The sequence below is a fragment of the Phyllopteryx taeniolatus genome, chromosome 16, assembly GCF_024500385.1.
Source record: "Phyllopteryx taeniolatus isolate TA_2022b chromosome 16, UOR_Ptae_1.2, whole genome shotgun sequence".
In the NCBI taxonomy this organism is placed as follows: domain Eukaryota; kingdom Metazoa; phylum Chordata; class Actinopteri; order Syngnathiformes; family Syngnathidae; genus Phyllopteryx; species Phyllopteryx taeniolatus.
The window spans coordinates 8,977,725-8,999,595 of NC_084517.1; the positions used below are offsets into that span (position 1 = coordinate 8,977,725).

The window sequence follows — 21,871 nt, forward strand, 5'->3', positions numbered from 1 at the left end:
AGCTGTTTTTTTGTTTTGGTTTTTTTGGTGCTAAAATTGATTAACTATAAGGTATTTTTTAATTACCTTAAATTGTTAATTTTACATGTAACATTTTTAAATGTAGTAATTAAAATAGTAAAATAAACATCACAATATATATTGAACTTTTTATTCTGTTAGATAAATAAAATTAAATTATAAATAAACATTTACTTTCTTTACTTTTTTGTTTTAAAAATCTAATTTTGACCTTAAGCACAAATGTTTTCCCACACCTGATCTATCTGTACGGTCTGCAAGGCTTAACAGTGGGAATAATATACAAGGCATACATTAAGTAGTACAGTAGTATCAAGTCATTAAAAAAAATACAACACATTTGTTCCCTTTTTTCTGAAAACATGCAAGCTGCTATTGCTCAAAGCATTGTGTAAAATTTGATACACTAATAAATTGAAAAATCTAAATCTATTCAATAGTCTGCGATTGGCTGGCGACCAGTTCAGGGTGTACCCCGCCTCGCGCCAGCTCCAGCACGCCTGCGACCCTAGTGAGAATAAGCGGTACGGGAAATGGATGGATCGAGGTCTATTCGTTTCATTCATCTGACCACTGTTAGCTTGTGGTGAAAAGATATAAATACAATTCCCGGAAGATGAAAACATTCCACTTCTTGTATACACAACGGATGTGTAGCCTTTAAAAGGAGCAGACCAGTAGTCAACAGGCCACAATCCGTATAACCAGATCAACTCTTTGTGAAGGCTGTCATAATCAATAGTGCTCAGCTTGACAGGTTTTCTCCAAGTGTTGCTTTCAGACCTGTGCTATGACCATGCTCTACAAGTTATCAATTATTATACATAATCAAGATGCTGAATAAAGCCACCAAAGGTGCTCAATAAACACAGGTACAACCAAATGTGAGAGTTTTTGGTGAATAGATTTCAGATGATTATTTTTCTCCACCATTCCATTTCATGTCATTTAAACCAAGGATGGGTAAAGGATGGCCCACCAAACATTTACATTATCAAGATTCCTGTTTAAAATAAAAAAATCTGAATGAAACATGACTACCAAATTTATTTTTATTTTTTTTCTGGTTTACAGCTGTACAATACATCTTTACATTTATATACGAGGGTCAGGTAATACGTGTTTAGTAAAAAAAAAACAAAAAAAAAACTGGTCAATTAAAATGTATTAATTTTGCAATAATTTCCCTAATAATTAGTTTATCGATATTAACATAAAAATTAAAATAAACAGTTTTACATCTACAGTACAAAAATGTTTGATATAATTGTCTTTTTGGTAATTATAATTATATTTAAGTATGCAGCGTGGCCCTTGACCACAATAGAAATAAAAAGATGGGCGAGGACACAACAAATAGGCATGACAAATAAAACGATAAGTAACATTTTATATTTACCAAAAACAAAAAGGGTTGCTAAATGTATATAGCCACATGGACAAAAGCTGAGATTGATCATTGTCCACGTTCATAAAACTCGCGAGAATACAGGGGATGACACCTTTCCTGTTTCTTTTCAAACTATCCAATGAATGGAGGCGGCTCGTAGCTTGTGCTCAAACAGCCCAATCAGAACTCTTTGTTCCAGGAATTTTAAAGGTCTGTTCGTCATCTTCTACCCAGTTTGAACCATTTCCCGAGAAGTAGGTGAGACTGCCATTGCTCTGACATTTTTTGTTGAGTTATATATTTTTATTGTGTTTTCCCTCTACGGTTAATATTTTGCTTTATAACACGTTCAGTGTTGGTATTGTTGAATCGGTCAAATGTTATGCTTGATACGTATTCTGTCGTCATGCTCAAGTGTCACGAGGCGTCGCCAAGTGTAATGTAGCTAACTTATATATATATATATATATATTTTATTTTGTACGACAGGAACTCTTCAAAAACTCTTTTTCCTCACTGCTGGCCAGCTTGATTGATATTCAGGAAAATGTCTGAAAACGTCGACCGTCTGAACAAGTTCAAGAACAAAGGCAAAGATGCTAATGTAAGTGAGCGTGTCAAAAGTGAAGTGGTCGCTAGCCCAATGCGGCGCATTCATTGGTGACATTTGTTTTCCAAACGCACACAGGAGCTTCGACGCAGGAGGGTGGAGGTGAACGTCGAACTGCGCAAGGCCAGGAAAGATGATCAGATGTTCAAAAGAAGGAACGTGGCTGCATTCCCCGATGAGGCCACTTCTCCCCTTCAAGAAAAAAATCAAAACGGCCAAGTAAGCAAACTGTTGTCTCTTTTTCAATGTGTCGACCTTTAACCGTGCAGTGCTCGGTCAACGCCGTCGTTATTGCAGCGTTGTTGTAACCGTAAGTCGTCACGCGCGATTGACACCTCTACGTTTAATACTGCTTTCGTTCTTCAGAAACCTCAAGATGCCTTACCAACACAATTTCTGACGTCTTTCAAGTTACGGGCTTTTTGAACATGTCATTTAGATTTCCCCCAAAATCGGTTGCCTTTCTATTTTTGTCTAGTGATTCCCAACCTTTGTGCCTGAAGATCAAATTATCCAATGTCACTTAATTTGGTCAGAAAATTATTTAATATTGGATCTTTTTTCTTTTTGCCATTGACAAGCAGAACAATTGAATGTACAATTAACCTCTTGCCAATCATGCTTATCTCAAGTTTATATATAGAGGACTTAACAGCAACCACAGGAGTAACAAATTGCTGTACATAAGATTGAACATAAACCACAATAAATAAAATGACAAAAGTACTCAAATTAAATACTTTTAGAAATTCGTATTCTTTTTGGATTACAGATTTTACAGGTTAACCTGAGATCATCATTTCAGTATACACTTTTTGTTTGTTTGTTGTGCTGTCATTTTCCTATTGTAAAATGTGCCATGGCTCCATAAAGGCATTAATGAGGAAGTAGCTAGCTACCAAAGAAAGCATTATAAAGTTTGACACAATTGCAATTATTGCCACTGGGTCACAATTGCATAAATGGTACTGTCCACCCCAGAATTGGTATGAATTTTTTTGACTCTCTTTCCATATATTTCTTGATATGCACAAATTCAGACGAGACGGTACATGACTTTCATACTTAATCCTGTAGTTTCGCTGAGTCTGTGTATCTGATTTCCCACGCTCAATAAACCAATGATACGCATTGTTTTTTCTTGAAGAGTGTCCAATTTTTAGGTGTTCCTCCAATAACCTAGTTCAACAGCAGGTACCTGAAATACAATGTGATTTAGGAAAAAAACAAAATACCACTGTGTACATGAAAAATATTTCATTAACATTTCCTGTTGTAGTACATTTTTGTTTTAATTTTAAAGATACTTTGGACACTGGATACCTTATGTTTTGGTGACTCCCCAGGAGATTTCTATTTTTAAAAAAAGTTTGGGAAAACCCTGACATGATATTGTCCTGCATGTTATCTGTGTCTATGAATTGCTGTCAATGAAGACTTCCACCCAGTGGACTGTTGCAGAGATTCTCACTGGAGTGAACAGTGGCGATGTCGAGTCACAGTTGCAGGCAACACAGGCTGCACGGTAAGTGTAACATTTTAACATGTTTGAATCAGCAGCATTGTGGACAGGTGGTTGGTGAGACTCGTTGATTGTTGTATTGCATTTTTGCCTTATTCTCTGGTTTTCCACATTCAAAAATGTTGGTTAAGACTAAATTGTTCTTAGGTGTGAATGGTTGTTTGTCTACATGTGCCCTCTGAATGACTGGTGACCAGTATAGGCTGTACCTCACCTCTTGCCCAAAGTCAGCAGGGGTAGGCTCCAGCACATGAGCAAAAGCACTGTAATAAATGGTTGAATGGAACTCTGAGTCAATTCCATAGCTTCGATTCTCATCACTTTTTGTGTATTCGAACTGCAGGAAACTGCTGTCTCGGGAGAGGCATCCCCCTATTGACCAGATCATCAGTGCTGGTCTGATCCCAAAGTTTGTGGCCTTCTTGGGACTGTCTGACTGCCCTCCAATCCAGTTTGAAGCGTCCTGGGCATTGACCAACATCGCTTCTGGGACGTCTGACCAGACGGCCGCTGTTGTCCAGGGCGGGGCCATTCCTGCTTTCATTAGACTGGTCACATCCCCCCACCAGCACATCAGCGAGCAAGCCATCTGGGCTCTTGGAAACATTGCTGGTAATTAACACTCATTGTTTAATCTGATAGGCTACCTTGGTCAGTTGAATTTTTAGTGCAGCATGGTTTTAATAATAATCTGTTCTTTAGGTGATGGATCAGCTATGAGGGACAAAGTGATCAAGCATGGAGCTGTGGCAGCCCTACTCAGTCTGCTCACGGTGCCTGACCTCTCTGTATTAAGTGTAAGTAACTACCTACTTGAGGTCTTTTAATAGGGGACGAAAGTGTTACGGGGGAGTCGATGGTTTACAATAGTTCCGTCAAGACATTTTGAGGTTACAAACTGCTTTGTGCAGTTGCGTGAGAATTCATGGTCACTCATCACAAGGAGGCTTACTCAGTTGCTGCCATACTTGCTATTTTTCATTTGATTGGGCCGCTTCAGATTCTGGTTTTTGCTTAGAAACTTTCCTTTCTATTCCTATTCAAGCAAAATGACCTGGAAGTACTTGGAGGATTGGTTGTTTTTAGGAAAGGTGCCTCAATGTGACCTTTAGCGCAAGTTACTCCTGACCAACCTGTATGGAAGGAAAGTACCACAATTGCCCACAATCCGTTATGGCTGAAATATTTAAAGCAACAGCTTTACAGACTGTGTGAAAATGTTAGACTTAAAAAAACAAAAAAAAAACAAAAAAAAAACTTTGTATAATAAAGAAATGTACGAGGGATAAAAATGAGTGAGCGAGAAAAAGGACAATAGAAGACTTGGGTCAGGAATGCGCGATGTCTTTTAGGAAAAGGGACTTTAATTCCTTGTAAACGGTGTTGTCCTTTCCTATGTTTGAAAGAAAAGCATCTTTTTCATCTCTCCTTGACCTGATGACATATTCCACAAAGGTTAAGGAAATGTGGCATAAAGTTTAGGAGATTTTACTTTCCAAAGAGGCCCAATGTGTTGTTACAGCCTAAAACGCTACTGCGTCAGCATAAGTAGGTAAAAGCGTATTGTAATTGGCTTGATGCATTCCATCTGACACAGATTTCATTTTGTTTGTTTGATTGAGTGAAAAATATAATCAGTCACTTTGCAATTTTTAATAGCTAATTGAAAAAGGCAAGGACGACTGATACATTTCAGTCTTGTTTTTGACCTTTTGTAACTGCAGCTATTCCTTTTGGGGCCAGTAAGGGGAAACCTAACTGCAAATTCAGTCTTTATTTGAACTTTTTAAAATTTGTTTTTCACCAGCCTGGTTACCTGAGAAATGTGACCTGGACTGTGTCCAACCTCTGCCGCAACAAGAATCCCTCTCCTCCTGTAAGCGCCGTCCAGCAGCTCTTACCTGCTCTCATCCGCCTCCTTGACCACGATGACAAAGAGGTGCTGGCCGACGCCTGTTGGGGGGTTTCGTACCTGACTGACGGTTCTAATGATCGCATTGAAGTCGTGGTGCAGGCCGGCCTGGTGCCCCGCCTGGTCGAACTGCTTGGCAGCGGTGAACTGCCTGTGGTGGTAAGTATTGCTGTGCCTAAAAGAATGTAATGCAAACTGGCAGTCCCCATCCTTTTTTTTTGGACCATGGACCAATTTCACATAAAGCAATATTTTGATGAACCAGCATAGAGACTAATTATTAAAATTGGACATTACACCGATCTGATCGGTATCAGCTGATGTTGATTTGACCAAAATTTGTCAGCGGCCAATCCTTTAATGCCCCCAAGAGGTCATTGATGTTTTAACTTTTGTCTAAAATACCAGGCAATACTTATGAAGATACTCAGTATACAGTACACAAGTATATACAATAAATCAACAAGTCATGTAAATGGACGCATTGCTCCATCTAGTGATTGGATCGGTTATCGTTTTTATAAACTTGATCGGTCCCAAAAATCCCGATCGTGTAAAGCCTAATTAAAATAAAACTAAACATTATACGTATACTGACTTTAGTTATTAGTGGGGGTGCTGTGTTTCTATCAGAGCTGGTCACTTCCTGGGGTAATCTGAGATAATGCCACCTGAAGTGTGTAGTCGACTCCGTAAGTGTTTTTGGTCTCGTCGTTGCAGAAAATCCTGCTTCACAAAGATTGAATTTTGGAAATGGAAACAATGTTTGTTGTTTTTTTTTTGGGGGGGGGGGGGGGGGCAGTTTTGAAAGCTAAATTGTCTCATTTGTGTAACTTGCTTGGCTTGGTGTGTGAGAATTGCCTATAGCAATTAACCTGTATTTTAAGTCAGACTGCTGGTTTTGTTTCTTTTCTGTCGCATTCGGCCTTTTCAAAGCAGCTCTCATAAGACTTTTTTTTTTTTTTTTTTTTTCTTCTAAACTCCTTTTTTTGTTAGCTTGTGGTCTTATTTTACTACGGTATGACTGAGATGAGAGGTTTGTGTGCAGAGGCACAACCTGTTCTCAGGGCAATGAATCAACCGGACTGTTCTGTTTGTCTTAGACGTTTCGATGAGAGGCGAGACGTCTTCAAAGACAAACAGGACGGGCCAGTTGCGATCAATTTTAATGCCCGGAGAATGAATTAACCTGGATGAAAAAATAACACTATCAGATTAAGATCAATAATCACAAAATGTTAGGCATATTTGACATTTGGTTGAGATTTCAGGATGAACCTAAACTGCACTGTAATCTCTGCACATGTTCAATGTTTCAGTACTTATTGTTCTGTTCTTAACAAGGGGCTGAACAGCAAAATTCACAATGGGTGTTTAATCCATGAATCGACCAATAGATTTCCTGGTTCAATTACTAAAGGCTTCTTTATACTCGCGCGGACGGCGACCATGCTGACAGCACTGCGGCTGTCCCACATGTGTGTAGTTTTTCTTTATACTCGAGCGCAACCCCCGCGCGCTGTTTTGAAAGTGTGCTGCAGTTCTCCAAATCAGGGGTGTCGCTATGGCTGGTATTGGATAGGACACCACAGGGTGAGTTTCCGCTGCATTTTTTTTGCCATTTCTGGTAGCCGTTTTTACTTTCCTTTCAGTAACAAGGAACAAAGCAACAACAATGGCGACCGCGACAGAACAAATGGACCTAGATGACCAGATGATACGTTTAATTATGCTGCAAAATCGATCGAGAAGGCGGCGACGTAGATGGTATGTAGAACCAATGGGCACGCTAGTACGTCATCACAGCATGTGACTAAAACGGACCAATCACAAGAGATCTCCGCTGCGTTCGGCGCGCAGCAACTATTTTGCTGATGCAATGCGGTCACGTGATGCAATGCGGACGCTGTCGGCCGTGCGACCGCTAGAGTATAAAGAGGCCTTAATTCAACATAAATTCTAGTCTTCATCATGCTGTTGATCAAGATGACACCTAATGATTGAACAACAGTACTTTTCCACTGTGAGGTTTCAACCAGGATGTTCTCAGAGGGAAGTGGCCGCTGAGCTTAGTGTCTCATAGTCGTCAGCAAGGTTGCAAGTAAGCTTGAAAGTCAGAAAGGTATAGAAGTGGACATCCTTGTAATTTTATTTTTTTTTTTAAAGTGAAGTTTGCAGTTTAGCTCCTTGTTGGAGAACAAAGTTATGCAAATTGCACTGAAACATTGAGCAGTTGGATATGTATTCAAAAGTTTAGAGAAGGTCAAATTTAAGTTGCCATGTAAAGGTTATTGTGCGTTTTGGTCATCCTGAAATTTCACACGAAAGCCGACGAAACCAAACCTTTTATCGGTGTTTTTTTCTCTCCCCCCCGAGTTTGTGTGTGGTCTGCTGGTTGGGGAGTGCTGCTATAAATTATTCTTTCAAAATGTTTTAAAGTGACCCATTTGTTTATCCTCAGACCCCCTCTCTGCGTGCCATCGGGAACATAGTGACTGGCACAGATGAGCAGACTCAGGCAGTGCTTGACGTCGGGGCCCTGGCAAAGTTCGGCCCATTACTGTGCCACAACAAGGCCAACATTCAGAAGGAGGCCGCCTGGACTTTGTCCAACGTCACGGCAGGAAAAGACACCCAGATCCAGGAAGTCATCAACGCTGGCCTTATTCCACATTTGGTCAATGTGCTTTTGAGGGTATGTAATTGTTTTTATCTGTCCTTGTCGAATATCTCCCAGAGGATGTCCCATTCACTTGCTGGGTTTTACTGGCCTTTGCTACAGGGTGACTACAAAACACAGAAGGAGGCTGTGTGGGCTGTGACGAACTTCACCAGCGGGGGCACTGTGGAGCAGGTAGTGTACCTGGTGCAGTGCAATGTGCTGGAGCCTCTTCTCAACCTTCTGTCCTCAAAGGACAGTAAGACTATTCTTGTCATCTTGGATGCCATCACCAACATATTTTTGGTAGGTGCAAGATATTTTTAACTATTGCGTAATCTAACTAGAAATCGCTGAGGTCGTGACGCCCCTTCCTCTTAGGCTGGTGACAAAATTCAGGAGTCAGACAAGTTGGCCCTGATGATTGAAGAATGTGGTGGACTGGATCGGATTGAATCTCTACAGTCTCATGAGAATGAAACCGTCTACAAAGCAGCTCTCAACTTGATTGAGAAGTACTTCTCTGGAGAGGTAATGGCCTTTAAAAAAAAAAAAAAAAAAAAAATACCCCCCACGAGTATTGAGTTTTTGCTTCCATTTAAATTTCTAGGATGAGGAGTTGCAGTGTGTCGCCCCAGAAGCAACTGCCGATGGTTATGAATTCCAAATCAGTGAAAACCAGAGCACTTTCAATTTCTAAATGACACTCTTCTCTACTGCATCCTCACTGCTATGGTTTGTCCTTGTTCATGTCAATGTGCCTGCCCTTATATGGCCTGTTTGTATGTAGTGTACATACATTTTTAAACACTTGATTAAGCATTCATGTAAATAAAGCTGATTGGGTGTGGGTGTTTTTATCTGCTATTAATAAATTGTAGATGAACTTGCAGGATGGCTGATTAATCTTGTCATTTCTTAAAATTTTACATGTGCTCTCAATACATAGACATCAACTGATATAGAAAATCAATTTGAGTACAACATTAGGGTGCCCATGCACAATCACGTTGAATAACTGAACAATATCAGTGTCTGAATTGGCACACCATGCAATTTCTGGGGTATGAATTCTGAAGAGCTGATGTAAATTAATTGAAATGTGGGACTGAAAGAAAAATGCTGATACAGGACAAAGACAATGATGTTTACATATTTCCCTACATTCAGGTATGGTATTTAATGTGAACTGATAAATTATTTAAGTGCTATAGGAAGGAGAAACCTCGGCAGAGAAAGTTAAACATCATTGCCTTTACTCAGGTACCAACTTCTAATGATAGGGGAAAAAAATGCTATCAGATGAAACAGCAAGATGGCAAACTAAGGAACAAACACGCCAAGATGAATCTGAGCATTTTGCACTTGCGTTCCAAGTGCAGTGAAGGCTTTTTTTTTTATTTTTTATATAAATTATTTTATTTTTCTTCTCCCTTTCCTCCTCCCCCCCCCATCTTATTTGCTGAAGCGTTCACCTTTGCTGTTTCGATGCTCAGGCCGAAACCACAAGTTGCACTTTGTTGACATTTTTCTTTTTTTTAATAGCAATGGGGTCATCTACTGGCAATTTTTTTCCTATTTGCGGTAGGGCTCAGTTTGTATGTCAATGCTAACACATTATTTCCACTATAAATCTTTTTCCATGCTGACTTATTACCCCAGAAAAGCACCTTATTTGCAGTGAATGGTTACTATAAACACTAAGTTATCGGGTTGAAATTATTTTTTTTTTTGAGGCAAGCCCGTTGTTTTGTACGTGAGAGTGCACAACAGTTGATTGACGAAACATTTGTCAGTCGAGCTTTCCGTCTTGGGTTGTTTTTCCTCGAGCACTGTGGTTTCTTGCAAATCAAATTAGAGGCACAAGATGGAGCCAGAGAGGGCTTCCTTTCCCACGATCATTTTAATCAATCATGTACTATTGTTAGCTCATGCTGACAGTTTTAACAAATAGGATAAAGTGATTTTTTTTTTTAAGTTGCGATCTCCATTAATAGATACAGTACTCATTTTCAGACCAATAAAAAAGCCTGAATGGCACTTGATAAGCGTTTCGCAGGTAGCAAATTGTAAAGATAATTGATAAAATGCAAAGCTGAATTTACAATTCTGAGGCTTGACGAACACAAAAGGGGCGTGAAGGTTACGTGTGCTCTTAAAGCAACAGTAAACCGGGAATCACCAACCTTGAGGACTCAGTGAAGGGGTGGGTTTGTGCGTGTGTGAGGAGGTTGGAGGTGTTGTGCCACATGTGAGGGGAAATGTTTGGAGTGTTGTCGTCACTGGTCAGCTCCCCGCAGCCCAGGCAGAGGCAGGGGCAGGGGCAGCCTCCTCAAGTGGGATACACGCCGGAGGACTCCACACTTCAACTCCCCGCCAGAGGAGAGGACGGCTCCCAGGATGTAACACCGCCTTAAGGAGAACCCATCAGTTAAAATTAAACAGCGCTCAGTTCACGATTTTTTTCTTTCTTCAAAATTGTCTTTTTCTTTTACATTTTTGCAATGGCAGTTCTGTCCACATCCGGGCCACACTGCCTTGATTCCATTATTGTGTGAAACTGGCGGAGAGACTGATAAATCTTGATCTTTTCCTCCCCACCTAACGACTCTTTTGTACGCGCCGTGAAGGCTGGAACAAAGAGGTGATGTCTAACCAAGGAGTTCGACGGAATGGGCCCGTGAAGCTGCGATTAACAGGTAGATCGCGATGTTGTTTAAGCCCCCCCAAAGTAACGCTTCTATTCCGTCGCACACTAGCAAGGAGGGCTCGGTGTATTTCCTGGATAGGAGGAACAGTTCCCAAGGGCCACGGAGTTGGATCATTGCCGCTTCACTTCATTTCCGCGGCTGCCCTTTTTGCTAGCTACAATACATTTTAAACGTCCCTATTTTTTCCCACTCTTTTAACATTAGCTGACGCGCTTTGCTTGTCGCCACATTTACCTGCAAGTGCTAATAATTGTTAATGGAAATTGTGATTGTCGCCACTTAACCAGCCGTAAGTCGGGTCCCAGGGGAGAAGTAGGTGGCTATAATTGTCTTGTCACTCTAATAAGTAAGTCATTATTTGGTGAACTGCACATGTGAGACCTGAATATAAATTTGAATTAACACATCTACTTGTCACATTCTCTAGTGCAGCCAAGCCAGTCGACCCTCACACAGTCGTGCTGTCAGACGAGCTCATTTAAAGTTGACTAGCCGGCGTTAGCTCGCTAGTTAGCCCGCTGCCGGGTGTGCAATCACCACATCTTTATCGGTTTACATGACATTTAAGTCAGTGGTTCTCAACTGTTGTCACCCTGGGACCCTAATGTTGCCAAGTCGCAAGCCACTTGTGCAGAAGTTAAGAACGATAAGGAAAATGTATTGTTAAAAATAGCCTTGAAAACCTGTGTAATCATATATTTAAACATAACTACACTAACAACACTTACGTGTTTGTGCATTTCAGAACACCTTATTAAGGAACGGAGGATGACGTGACCACAAAATTGCTTTTATTTCTTGACACTGATCTTCTTCTTTTTATATATAAGTAAAACGTGACATCAGTAGTTTGTCTTCCTAGAAGGAAATGAAGGATGCAGAAAAGTGCAAACATCAGTATGAATTGTTATGCTTTAAATACACTAATGACTTTTGTGATGCGAGCGGCTGTTTAAATCGCACCGGATGTTGCGTTTTTACCACACACACACACACATATATATATATATTGTTTTTTTTCAATCTGCACTGATTTTAAAATTAGTTTGACATAACGTCAAAAACAGCAATGATGTCCATTAGCCAGAGGCTGAGCTGCACTGTATTAGTTTACAGAGTAGACGTGTGGCTAGTATGCAAGGCAGTTAGTTACACTTCCAGTTGCTGAGCTAAAATACTCAGTGGAAAATTGTACAGTACAGAGGCATCCTGAATACATGTGCCATTACACCCAAGTAATAATGTTTCTGATGCATGCCTGTTAAAAGAATGTCCTGGGATGCATTGTTTTTCACTTTAGATGGTGTCCTCGATAATCAGAATTTGTAATCAGAACCCGCCGCAGTCTATCACTAACATACGCCAATACAGTAGTAGAGTCATAATTGCAGTAAATATTTGTATGAAAAACTCTTTTAGCCCGTAAATACAAAACAGTAAGTTGGGCAGTAACTGAGCGTGCCTTCTTGTCACTGCGCAAACTAGTTAATGGCATGCAGTTCGTAACATGATAACCTATGTCGGTACCATCGTAAACCGAGGTCAAGTCTGCACTAAATTGCTCATTTAATGTGGCTTCAACTACACTAATATTTAAGTCATTGCTTCATGTTGATGACATAATTCTGGAACTTGCCTGGCATATATTACCAAGTAATGAGTTCGGTTAAGCTAATGCTTTTTTTGTACTGTGGTACTGTACTCTACTGTAAGTGATATTCTTGCCTCTTGGCAACTGCTGAAAGTAACTAAAAAGTTACTTTTTTTCTAATTTAGTTACTTTTGAAATCAATCAGTAAAGTAACTAAGTTACTTTTTCAAGGCAACTGTGGCAGCACTGGTCTCGACCCGCCAGTTGAGAATCACTAGTTTAGATGACATTTAAATGAAATTGGCATCTGCAGGTCACAAGAGTTGTATGTGTGCCCTGTCACATACTACTGCATCATGATGTACCATCATCCCCCTCTTTTGTATGTACTGCATCTGATGTCATGTCGGCAACACTCTTTATTACCAAATATCCAAAGGTTGGGACATTTTACCCTAGTGATGATGTAGCTGTGCCTCCTCCTGCACGCTCTCCCTAAGCAGTTTGGTTTGTGCCTTTTCAACACAAATAGCAAGGTGGTTTACATGAGAGCTTAGTGTTTTGACTGCGAGAAGGGCTGACAGCTTGCCCTTTTTTTGATCTACTTCCAGGACTTGACCTGTATCACATTCCCTAGGAACTGTGTGTATATGTGTGGAAGTGCCAAGTGAAATATTTAAGTGATGCTGTTTTCTGATAGGTGTAAGTGTAGACAACACGCACTGATCTTAATGAGATGGATTAATGGCTTGCATGCATTTGATTGCCAACTTAACCACAAGCTTTCACATATGTTTACTGTTGTCATAAATCACACATGCATAATGAGAGAGGTACCAAGTATTTATAACATGAGCTATAGTTTGGAATGAACGCCTTGTTTTGTCGATACAGTTGAACCTCACAGTAGAAAGGTAATGTACTAAAAAATAATATATTCCAAGGAGAGCTGTCTGCATGGAAAAACAAAACAAAAAAAACTATTACAATTCACATAGTGTTTTAAATGCTTGATTTACACTCCATGGTTGAAGAAGCACAATTCGGATGCGTGTCATGTGGCAGCGTAAAGAGCAAAAACTGCATGGAGTCGGATATCTTCAGATCGGAATCAGGCCTCTTGCACAAGCTGGAAGAAAATATGTAAATGTATAGATGGCATATACACGGGATAGACACGGTCAATGGGACCTTAAACGCCCTTGAACTACAACGATTGGTGATGTATCTTCAATCAAACCTTTATTTTAATGTTGAGATTTCATAGAGGGCACATTTTCATTTTCCATTTTGTCAAGAAGACATACGTCACAAACAAAACAACAACAGAGCGAACATTAAAAAGGGTTGCATTACAAAGCAATATTGTTCTTGATGTTATTATATGTTACATGGTAACAATGGTATACAGTATCATACATGCAACGTTGTCTGCTAGAACAACACAAATAAAATGCATTATAAAACACCTGCTGCAAATCTAAAGTACACTGAAAGCATAGACCATTAAATATTATGTCAATCATTAAATAAGGAAAATAATTGCCAACAGTAGTGGTGCCTTGAGATACGAGTGACCCGAATTAGGTTTTCGAGGTTCAAGCCTTGAGATATGAGTGCTGTTTGTCATCTCACTTCACAAAAAGCAGCAGTTTAACAATCCTTCAAAAAGAAGGATCATTTAAGCAAATATCACCATACTCACAGACAAATTCTTTATCCTCTGCCAAAAAAAGACTAACATAGGGCAGCTTATTGAGTCATTGTGAATACTGGTGGCTCTTCATTTGTCTTTATGACTGTATTACACTGTCCCCTGGTGGCCAAGGCAGGAAAGCCAGAAGGAGCAGCACAATGAATTAAATCATTGATGAGATATAGTTTGGAATGAATGCCTTGTTTTGTCGATACAGTTGAACCTCACAGTAGAAAGGTAATGTAATAAAAAATAATATATTTCAGGGAGAGCTGTTTCCATGAAAAAAAAAATAAAAAATTACAATTCATATAGTGTTTTAAAAGCTTGATTTACACTCCATGGTTGAAGTGGGACAATTCGGATGTGTGTCATGTGGCAGGGTAAAGAGCAAAAACTGCATGGAGTCAGATATCTTCAGATCGGAATCAGGCCTCTTGCACAATCTGGAAGAAAATATGTAAATGCACAGATGGCATATACACGGGATAGACACGGTCAATGGGAGCTTAACGCCCTTGAACTACAGCGATTGGTGATATATCTTCAAATCAAACCTTTATTTTAATGTTGAGACACAAACTGTTTAACTTTTTACATTCTATTTAATTACCGGTATGTTCTTATTCTATGATTTTATTATTATTATTATTTTTTTAAAAAGCACAATATTATAGCGTTCTATTTTCTGTATTTAAAAACACTTAACAAAAAAATTTGGTGTGCATTAATGTTTTTGAATTGTCAGACAAGGTAAAACTAAGTTGCCATGATTATTAAGAATTTGCCCCCTGTGTGGAATTGAATGTTGATTTTGTCTGAACTGTAACATTAGTTTGGTAAGCTGAGTTACAGTGCATCCATGCAGACCTCCACTATGGGAACATTGTTCTGCTCAATAAAATACTGGCATCGAAGAGTTCAAAACATTCGTACAACGATTTTCCCATCCCATAAGAAAATAACAAGAACTTAATTGATTGTCAGTTTTCCCCATAGTTGATCAAGGAGTCAAATGCATACCCTAGCAAAAACAATAAATGCTCTAACTTTTTATGCGAGTCTGGCTGCTTAACGTAACCTATTAGAATTAATGCTGTAAAAAAGCCAAAGAAAAAGCCCAGAGTTAATCTTCAGATGGTTGCTGCTTTGAGGTCTCAGAAGATAGACTGATGCTTGTGCGACATCATACATAATGGTGGTTCGAACTCACAACTTGGGGAAAAAAATCAGAATTGTACAACCACAGGGGTATTTGACATCCAGTTTGTTCTGATTTTGTTATTCAACCATTCATTCATTCAATATTGGACAACAATTTTTGTTTGAATCCCGTTGCTGTAGACATGCTATGTTTGTGACTAAATTATGATTTTTATTTAAGAAATTGCAACCAAATTCCAAGGAGTCCATTAGACTGAATTAGTTTGTCACTACGGTTGGAGACTGCAGTGGTCTCCTGGAATGCCAGGAATGTGAGTCCGCTGTGGAAAATGGAGTGAGCCGGACCTCATAGACCAGCTCTCCTCTTTGTAACGCTAAGTGACACTATACACCCCGCCACGCTGAGTAACAATAGTAACTCACCACCTCTTCAAATGAGTCTTTTCTCATTTGACAACTTTGTCTTACATGCGGCGTGTCATCCTAAAGGTGAACGCTCATGTTTAGCCCACGTCGAGAAATGGAGTGCAGGGAAGGAATCGCAATAGGAAGGACGCTGTCTGGTGCTAAAACCCAAACCTTCACCACACGCTATCATTATGTGTCTTCGTTTAGCACTGCACAGCTGTGTATATACAAGCTGGATCACACTTCTGCAATGCTTCACATGGACTCATGGGCCTCGAAGAGTGTCACTGGAGCATTGGAGCTGCATGTTGATTACTCTCATAAAGCTGAATTTGTTTCCAGCCTGCTTGTGAAGGATGCGTTGCTGCAGCCAAACAGGCCTGTCGATGTTTGTGCCGGAGGCGTCGCCTCCTTGTTGACAGCCCCCCCCCCCCCCCCCCCCTTCCCGCCACATGTCCATTTGAACCAGATGTCTCAGATGTTTGTCAGCTATTAAAGTAGGAAAATACATCAGGCAAGCTGCTTAGACTAGCACTTTGCCCCTTGAACAGACAAGGCAGGCTGCCATAATGTCGTAGAGCTGATCACTCCAAAGTAATGTACATAAACTGTACGGCCCACTGAGTCAAATCAAACATTATTAATAGTCATGAACCTGTTGTGTCACTGTCACCATTTGTTTTCCATTACAGCTGCACAAGGATTTAGGCACCCATGTGAAAAAAATTACTTTGGGCCAAAATAATGGCATAATTTGAAAATGCAGTAAACCCTTGCTATTCGCAGGGGACGGTGACCGCAAGTATACTACAAATCCCAAAACACTTTATCACATCATTACCCATAAAAATAAATGGATTACAGTTGATTTAGAAATATTGCCCGGCAAGTGTGCATATACAGTATGTATCCTTCGCAAGCCATAAAAATAATATAATAAAAATAATTGTCAAGCAGGAGTAAAACCTTCATTATTTGTTAGCTTGATCATTTTAATAGCTTCTCCAGCAGAGCAAAATCAAACACATCTGCCAAAGACTCTCCATAACTTCCGCTAACCACCCAAGCTAAACTTGGCTGCTTCCTGACATACAAAAAGTAGCCTGAGTTAAGCTGTGTCACCTCCACGTTCTTCCTTGACACCAATTACTTTTTTCATATTAGCCAGGGCTTTGGCGGCATCTTAGGGGCGTTATTTAAAGACCACAAAAATATGCCTAGAACTGTGAACGTGTGAGTTTCCTCAAAAAGAGGAAGAACTCAATTTAGTGAAATTTGACATAAATAAATTATGATAGCAAAAGGGTTAAGGGTTAGTACAATTTTCGAGAGTAGTGGTCGAATTCTTAATTGTACAACCTTCCTACCTGGAAATTAAAAATAAAAATCCACCCACACACAGTAGTTGGAGTTCATTATAACATTGTTTTTTGTCTTTGGTTTATAATAATCTTTGTTACTGGTTACCTACCACATTCCAAAATATGTTAGATTGATTTGACCATAGGCGTACAGTAAATGGTAAGTGTGAACGGTTGCTTATATGTGCCCTACGATTACTGGCGAGTGGCAACTAATCCAAAGTGTACCCCGCCTCACTCTCAAAGTATAGACTCCAGCTTTTCTGCAACCCTGAAAAGAATAGGCAGTGGAAAGTGGATAGATGGTATTTCTTATTACTGTCATGATATAGTTTTTATTAATAGCTTCATTTTTCTTAACTGATCGGTTCAAAGAAAACATGCCTCATAATGAAGCATGCAGGGACAATTTTTAATTCCCATTTAAAATAAAAGCAATTAGTCTTTTTAATAGCATACATAATGGACAAAATGTTTTGTAATGTCATTGAGATATTTTGGAGGGTTTATTTTCCACTTATTCTCTTTTTTTTTCTCTCGTCTTAGCTGGGAGTCACCACGTGACTTGTTAGGCATATGGTTTGCTCATCGGAATTCTTTGGTGTGGTGTGGATCAGCGCACAGTGCTAGAATCTCAGCGGGATTCCCTAGTATTCTCCACTCGCATTCCCACCTCTTCCTCTCTGAGTCACTCCTGTCCTTTCCGACTCTTGAGCTTCTCCCCTCCTCTGAAGGCATCCAAAGCGCTTCTCTCACCAACCCTCGTCAGATATGTCTGAACTGTTGCAAGAATATTGAAGTTGGTTTCCCTGTAAGATGACTAAGATGCAAGAAGACAGGCCATGCGGAAGAACAATATGCAGGGGTTTGCCTTTTATACTTATTTGTGCGACAAGCTAAGCTGTTTAGATGCAGCTTTGGAGGTTTGGTTGTAGGATGAAACCCCATCAGTGTGGCTTAGTGCGAGCACATGACCCTTTAATCAAGAGAGTTTTTATGTGGTTTCAGTTGCTGCTTGGTACATTCATTCGCTCTCGGTCACAGCTGTATGGAAGTGATTTGGGTTTATCATTTGGGTATTCAGACACAGGATACATGCACATCGACTGCACCGAGCAGTCATCAGCATGCAAACATTTCCTCATTTGGCTTTAACAAGTACATCGTGTAGTCGATGAAAAAGATGAGAGGAGTGGAATAATAAAATGGGACAGTAATGAGCAGTTATTGCCTGCCATTTGTAAACATTTTCCTTCTTCCCGCTGAGAGACGCCCATAACTTTTAACATTGTTCCATCAATTAATTGACTGGCTGGGCCTGGCTTTCCTGTTTGTTCAGCTGCTTCTCAATGAGGACAATGCCTCCTGCATTTGCTCGGCTCTCAAATGCAGCCAGCAGCAGCCTGGAGGTGACCAGATGTTGCAGGGGGAAGCCAGTGGGCAAGCCGTCAGAGAGGAAGTGCACCCCAGACACTTTACACAAATGCCAGCCCTCGTAGGTGAGGAGCAAAGCAGTGGGCCCCCGCCCCCGTCATAATAAAGTGAAGCGTTACAGTCATGTCTACTATTATCGGAACTAATAGAAATGGAATGACTAAGTAGTAGTTAGAAACACTTAGTCCTTGACTACAACTACGAGTGCAAAAAGATGTTTATCACTGTACAATAAAAGTACTGTGTAGCAAAGCAATACGACCTTGTCATATTGTACTGAGCAGCCAGGAAAGCGGCTTGTGTACCACTTTCCTACATTACAGTTCCTTTGTTTAGGGGCATGTCAATTCATCTCAGTTTTTGCTATTTGGGGCGGGGCTCAGTTGCCATCATACCCTTTTTATAATGTTGAATATTTTTTATTACAAAGCAGACATTCTCCTGTCAACATTGACCAGCCATTAACTTCTGAATTCTTGACACAAAGCAAGTTCTTCCTTCCTTTGTTTGAACAGAAACATCTGATTATTATTGTCTCTTAGCACTATCCTTGGTTAGTCGAGCAAGTTTGTTTCATGAACTTTGGCTAGTTCACAATATACTGTAGGTGGGGAGTGTTTCAATTTGCTATGGTGTTCAGTTTGATGGAGGAGAGAAACCTGATATACTGTAAATACTTCAGTGTGCCAGCTCTGCCTAAAACCTGTATAGACAGGGGTTGATACAATTAACTCTGACTTGCGTCAAGCTGACAGGGGTCTCTCACGTCTCCAGTGTTACTTACTGGAAAGTGTGTGTGTGTGATTGGCGCAGAAGCCACAAAAACGCCAACAGCTGACTGGAGACGTCTGTCTGTGTCTGGGTCCGACGTTTGAGCCCCTTCAGTCGCCAAAGGAGACTGGATCAGAAGAGAATTGTTTATATTCACACCAGATCACGTTTCAAATGGCATCTCTGCTCAAGTTGAACAAATACGGCAGCGGATTCCTGCACACAGAGGCAAACGTTAGATTTCAACCTCAGGTCTTCGCTCCAGATGTGCAAGAATACCAAATAAGCACCACAACTTGCCGTTCTTGATGAATATGGAAATTGACAGTGTCACTGTGTGGTTAAACATGCTTTGCATTTCAGGTAATTCAGAGAAAGAAAGTTGTATTCATATCTGACACTTGAGTTCCAAATGTTTGGAGACTCACGTTTTTACCGCTCTAGATCACATTTTACAGAAAATACTTTCATGTTCAATAATTTAGAACATATTGGACACTACATTTAGTCTTGCAGACATTATTTTGAAAGGACCTAATAAAACATTCATTCATCCATCCATTAATTTCGATTCCATTTATCCTGTTCAGGGTTAGCTAAAAAGGCAGTCTAACACTCTGAAGTGGTCACCAGTCGATCACATGGCATATAGAGACAGGCAATGATTTACACAACCATTGAGTGTGAACCCATCTCACGCTGGTTACATGCAAGTCAGCCGAGTCAACCACTACAATATCATGACCTCTTTACTAACCAACTTTCTTATATAGTCTAAAGGCAAGCTGCCCTCTCACAGTAAAAGCAGTTTTTCTTTCTGCTCAAGGTGAAAATTAGTTCCCCACCAGTGGCGTGCAAGCGGGGAGGGTGGCCCCGGGCATTGGTGCCAGAGGGGGGCAACCAAACAGGCTTTGGTGGACATCGATCGGTCCTGTCCTTTTGTTCAATATGGTCATAAATAGTATTACATTATTTCCTAAATACCGTATTTCCGGACTATAAAGCGCACCGGAATATAAGCCGCACCCATTAAATTTGAAAAAAGCAAATATATTAGCCGCACCAGATTATAAGCCGCAGATATCCACGTTGTGAAGTGAGATATTTACGCAGAAAGATTTTGTAAATGTTTATTTTACATACCTTAACTGATTGTTTCCAAACGGCGCCTGTAACACTGTAGTAAAACAGCTGATCAAACAAAACAAAAAAGTCATTGATGGCCTTATTCATCCTCCGCCTGTGCACTGAAACCACTGAGGTCGTCTTCTTCAATGTCAGAGTTGAACAGCCTCAGAAAATCTCCAGGAATCACAACTGTAATTGATTTTGTTCTCTTGATGGATCTGTTATATGGGCCCTCATACTGTCCAAAACAAGCAATGCTTTTTTTCGGTGAAAAAATCCTCCCGGGCGCTTACCGTAGCATTCCGTTAACCATTCATTCATTAGGCTTTTCTATCATACACCCTTTCTTGTCTTTCGGGATTATTATTATTTTTAGGCATAGTCATCCGCTTAAAAATCACCATTGGTGGAAGCTTTTGTCCGGATGCGGTGAAGCTCAAAACACGTGAAATGTGTTCTCTCGTGGCCAGTTCTTTTCACCATAATGGATGATGCACCTGTCTTGTTAACAGTCCTAGTTAGAGGTCAAACGTCAAAGGTACTTCATCCATATTTATGATGTCGTCTGGTGCAATGGAATTCTCGGCTATTTTTGTTTTAATGAATTTGTGGAAGTTTGCAACTTTTTCCTCATAGTCGGGAGGGAGTTGCTGACAGAGAGTCGTCCGAGCCTTTTCGTCGCATAAATCTAAGACACCACGATGGTCCACCTTTTAAAATCTTCAATATCCATTTCGCTGGCGATTTGTTTTAGCTTTCAGTCGGATCTGCATTGCGGATACATCTCGGCCGTCTGCGCTCTGTGTATTCACCCAGTCCTAAAGAACGTTTTCAAGTTTAAGCCATCTGCTTTTATGACCTCTGAAAGCCTTTGTTGTCTTTTGGCATTGAATAATTTCTTCACGCTGCCATCTCCAACGTATCACCATTGATTAATTAACGGCAAGCTTACGTGCAGCAGCTCTATTTCCTTCCTGGATAGACAGATTGATTGCTTTCAACTTTAAAGCTGCATCATATGCATTTCTTTGTGTGCTTTCCATGAGGAGGGTGTGAAAAATGTTTTGCATGTCGTGCTGCGTTTTGCTTTGAGTGCGCCAAAAACAAGTGTCTTCTTCTTTGCTATGACCTCTTGTGTTAGTCTCGTTCTTGCACTTCCTGCTCGAGCGCCCCCTGATGACCGTTAGCGAAGAAAAATCCATAGATTACTTGCATCGTTGCATAGGCCGGGTTCAAAGCCTGGGGAAAAAAGTAGCTGCTTATAGGCTTATAATATACGGTATATTGGTCAAGACGATATCTCCCATCCCTCCTGCTTCATGATCAATAAATAGGACTGAGGAATTTGATGGTTATCAAGAGTAATTAAAACAGAACCTATGCCAAATCCTGCAATCCTAATTTTAATCAGTACAATTCAAATACCCATCTCCCAAATATCTGTGAACTCTGTCATGATGATTTGGAAATTATAGTAAATGTTAAGAAATAAT

At 40.2% G+C, this 21,871-nt stretch overlaps 2 protein-coding genes across 3 annotated transcripts in view; both read left to right on the plus strand.

Annotated features, from left to right (window-relative positions):
- Positions 1 to 1,531: 1,531 nt before the first annotated feature.
- On the plus strand, positions 1,532 to 9,006 carry kpna2 (karyopherin alpha 2 (RAG cohort 1, importin alpha 1)). Of its 2 annotated transcripts, none has more exons than XM_061749805.1 (11): positions 1,532 to 1,669; positions 1,901 to 2,015; positions 2,100 to 2,240; positions 3,458 to 3,546; positions 3,887 to 4,155; positions 4,246 to 4,340; positions 5,351 to 5,614; positions 7,917 to 8,150; positions 8,238 to 8,420; positions 8,496 to 8,645; positions 8,725 to 9,006. In XM_061749805.1, exons 2-11 carry the CDS (start codon positions 1,959 to 1,961, stop codon positions 8,812 to 8,814), a joined length of 1,572 nt encoding a protein of 523 aa, XP_061605789.1. In that variant the 5' UTR covers positions 1,532 to 1,669; positions 1,901 to 1,958; the 3' UTR covers positions 8,815 to 9,006. The 2 variants fall into 2 exon arrangements, with proteins under 2 accessions (XP_061605789.1, XP_061605790.1); XM_061749806.1 differs by having other exon boundaries at positions 1,564 to 1,665.
- A 1,285-nt stretch (positions 9,007 to 10,291) lies between these two features.
- smurf2 (SMAD specific E3 ubiquitin protein ligase 2) overlaps positions 10,292 to 21,871 on the plus strand; it is a 60,481-nt gene continuing 48,901 nt past the window's right edge. The window contains exon 1 of the mRNA XM_061748918.1: positions 10,292 to 10,813. Within this exon, the coding sequence (XP_061604902.1) occupies positions 10,762 to 10,813 (52 nt within the window). The 5' untranslated portion in view covers positions 10,292 to 10,761. The remainder of the gene's footprint in view (positions 10,814 to 21,871) is intronic.

Excerpts from the sequence above, each read along its gene's own strand:
- kpna2 (XM_061749805.1), top strand. The coding sequence starts at position 1,959 with ATGTCTGAAAACGTCGACCGTCTGAACAAGTTCAAGAACAAAGGCAAA. Across the intron at positions 2,016-2,099 it reads ACAAAGGCAAAGATGCTAAT|GAGCTTCGACGCAGGAGGGT; the intron begins GTAAGTGAGCGT and ends AAACGCACACAG. Across the intron at positions 8,421-8,495 it reads CCATCACCAACATATTTTTG|GCTGGTGACAAAATTCAGGA; the intron begins GTAGGTGCAAGA and ends CCTTCCTCTTAG.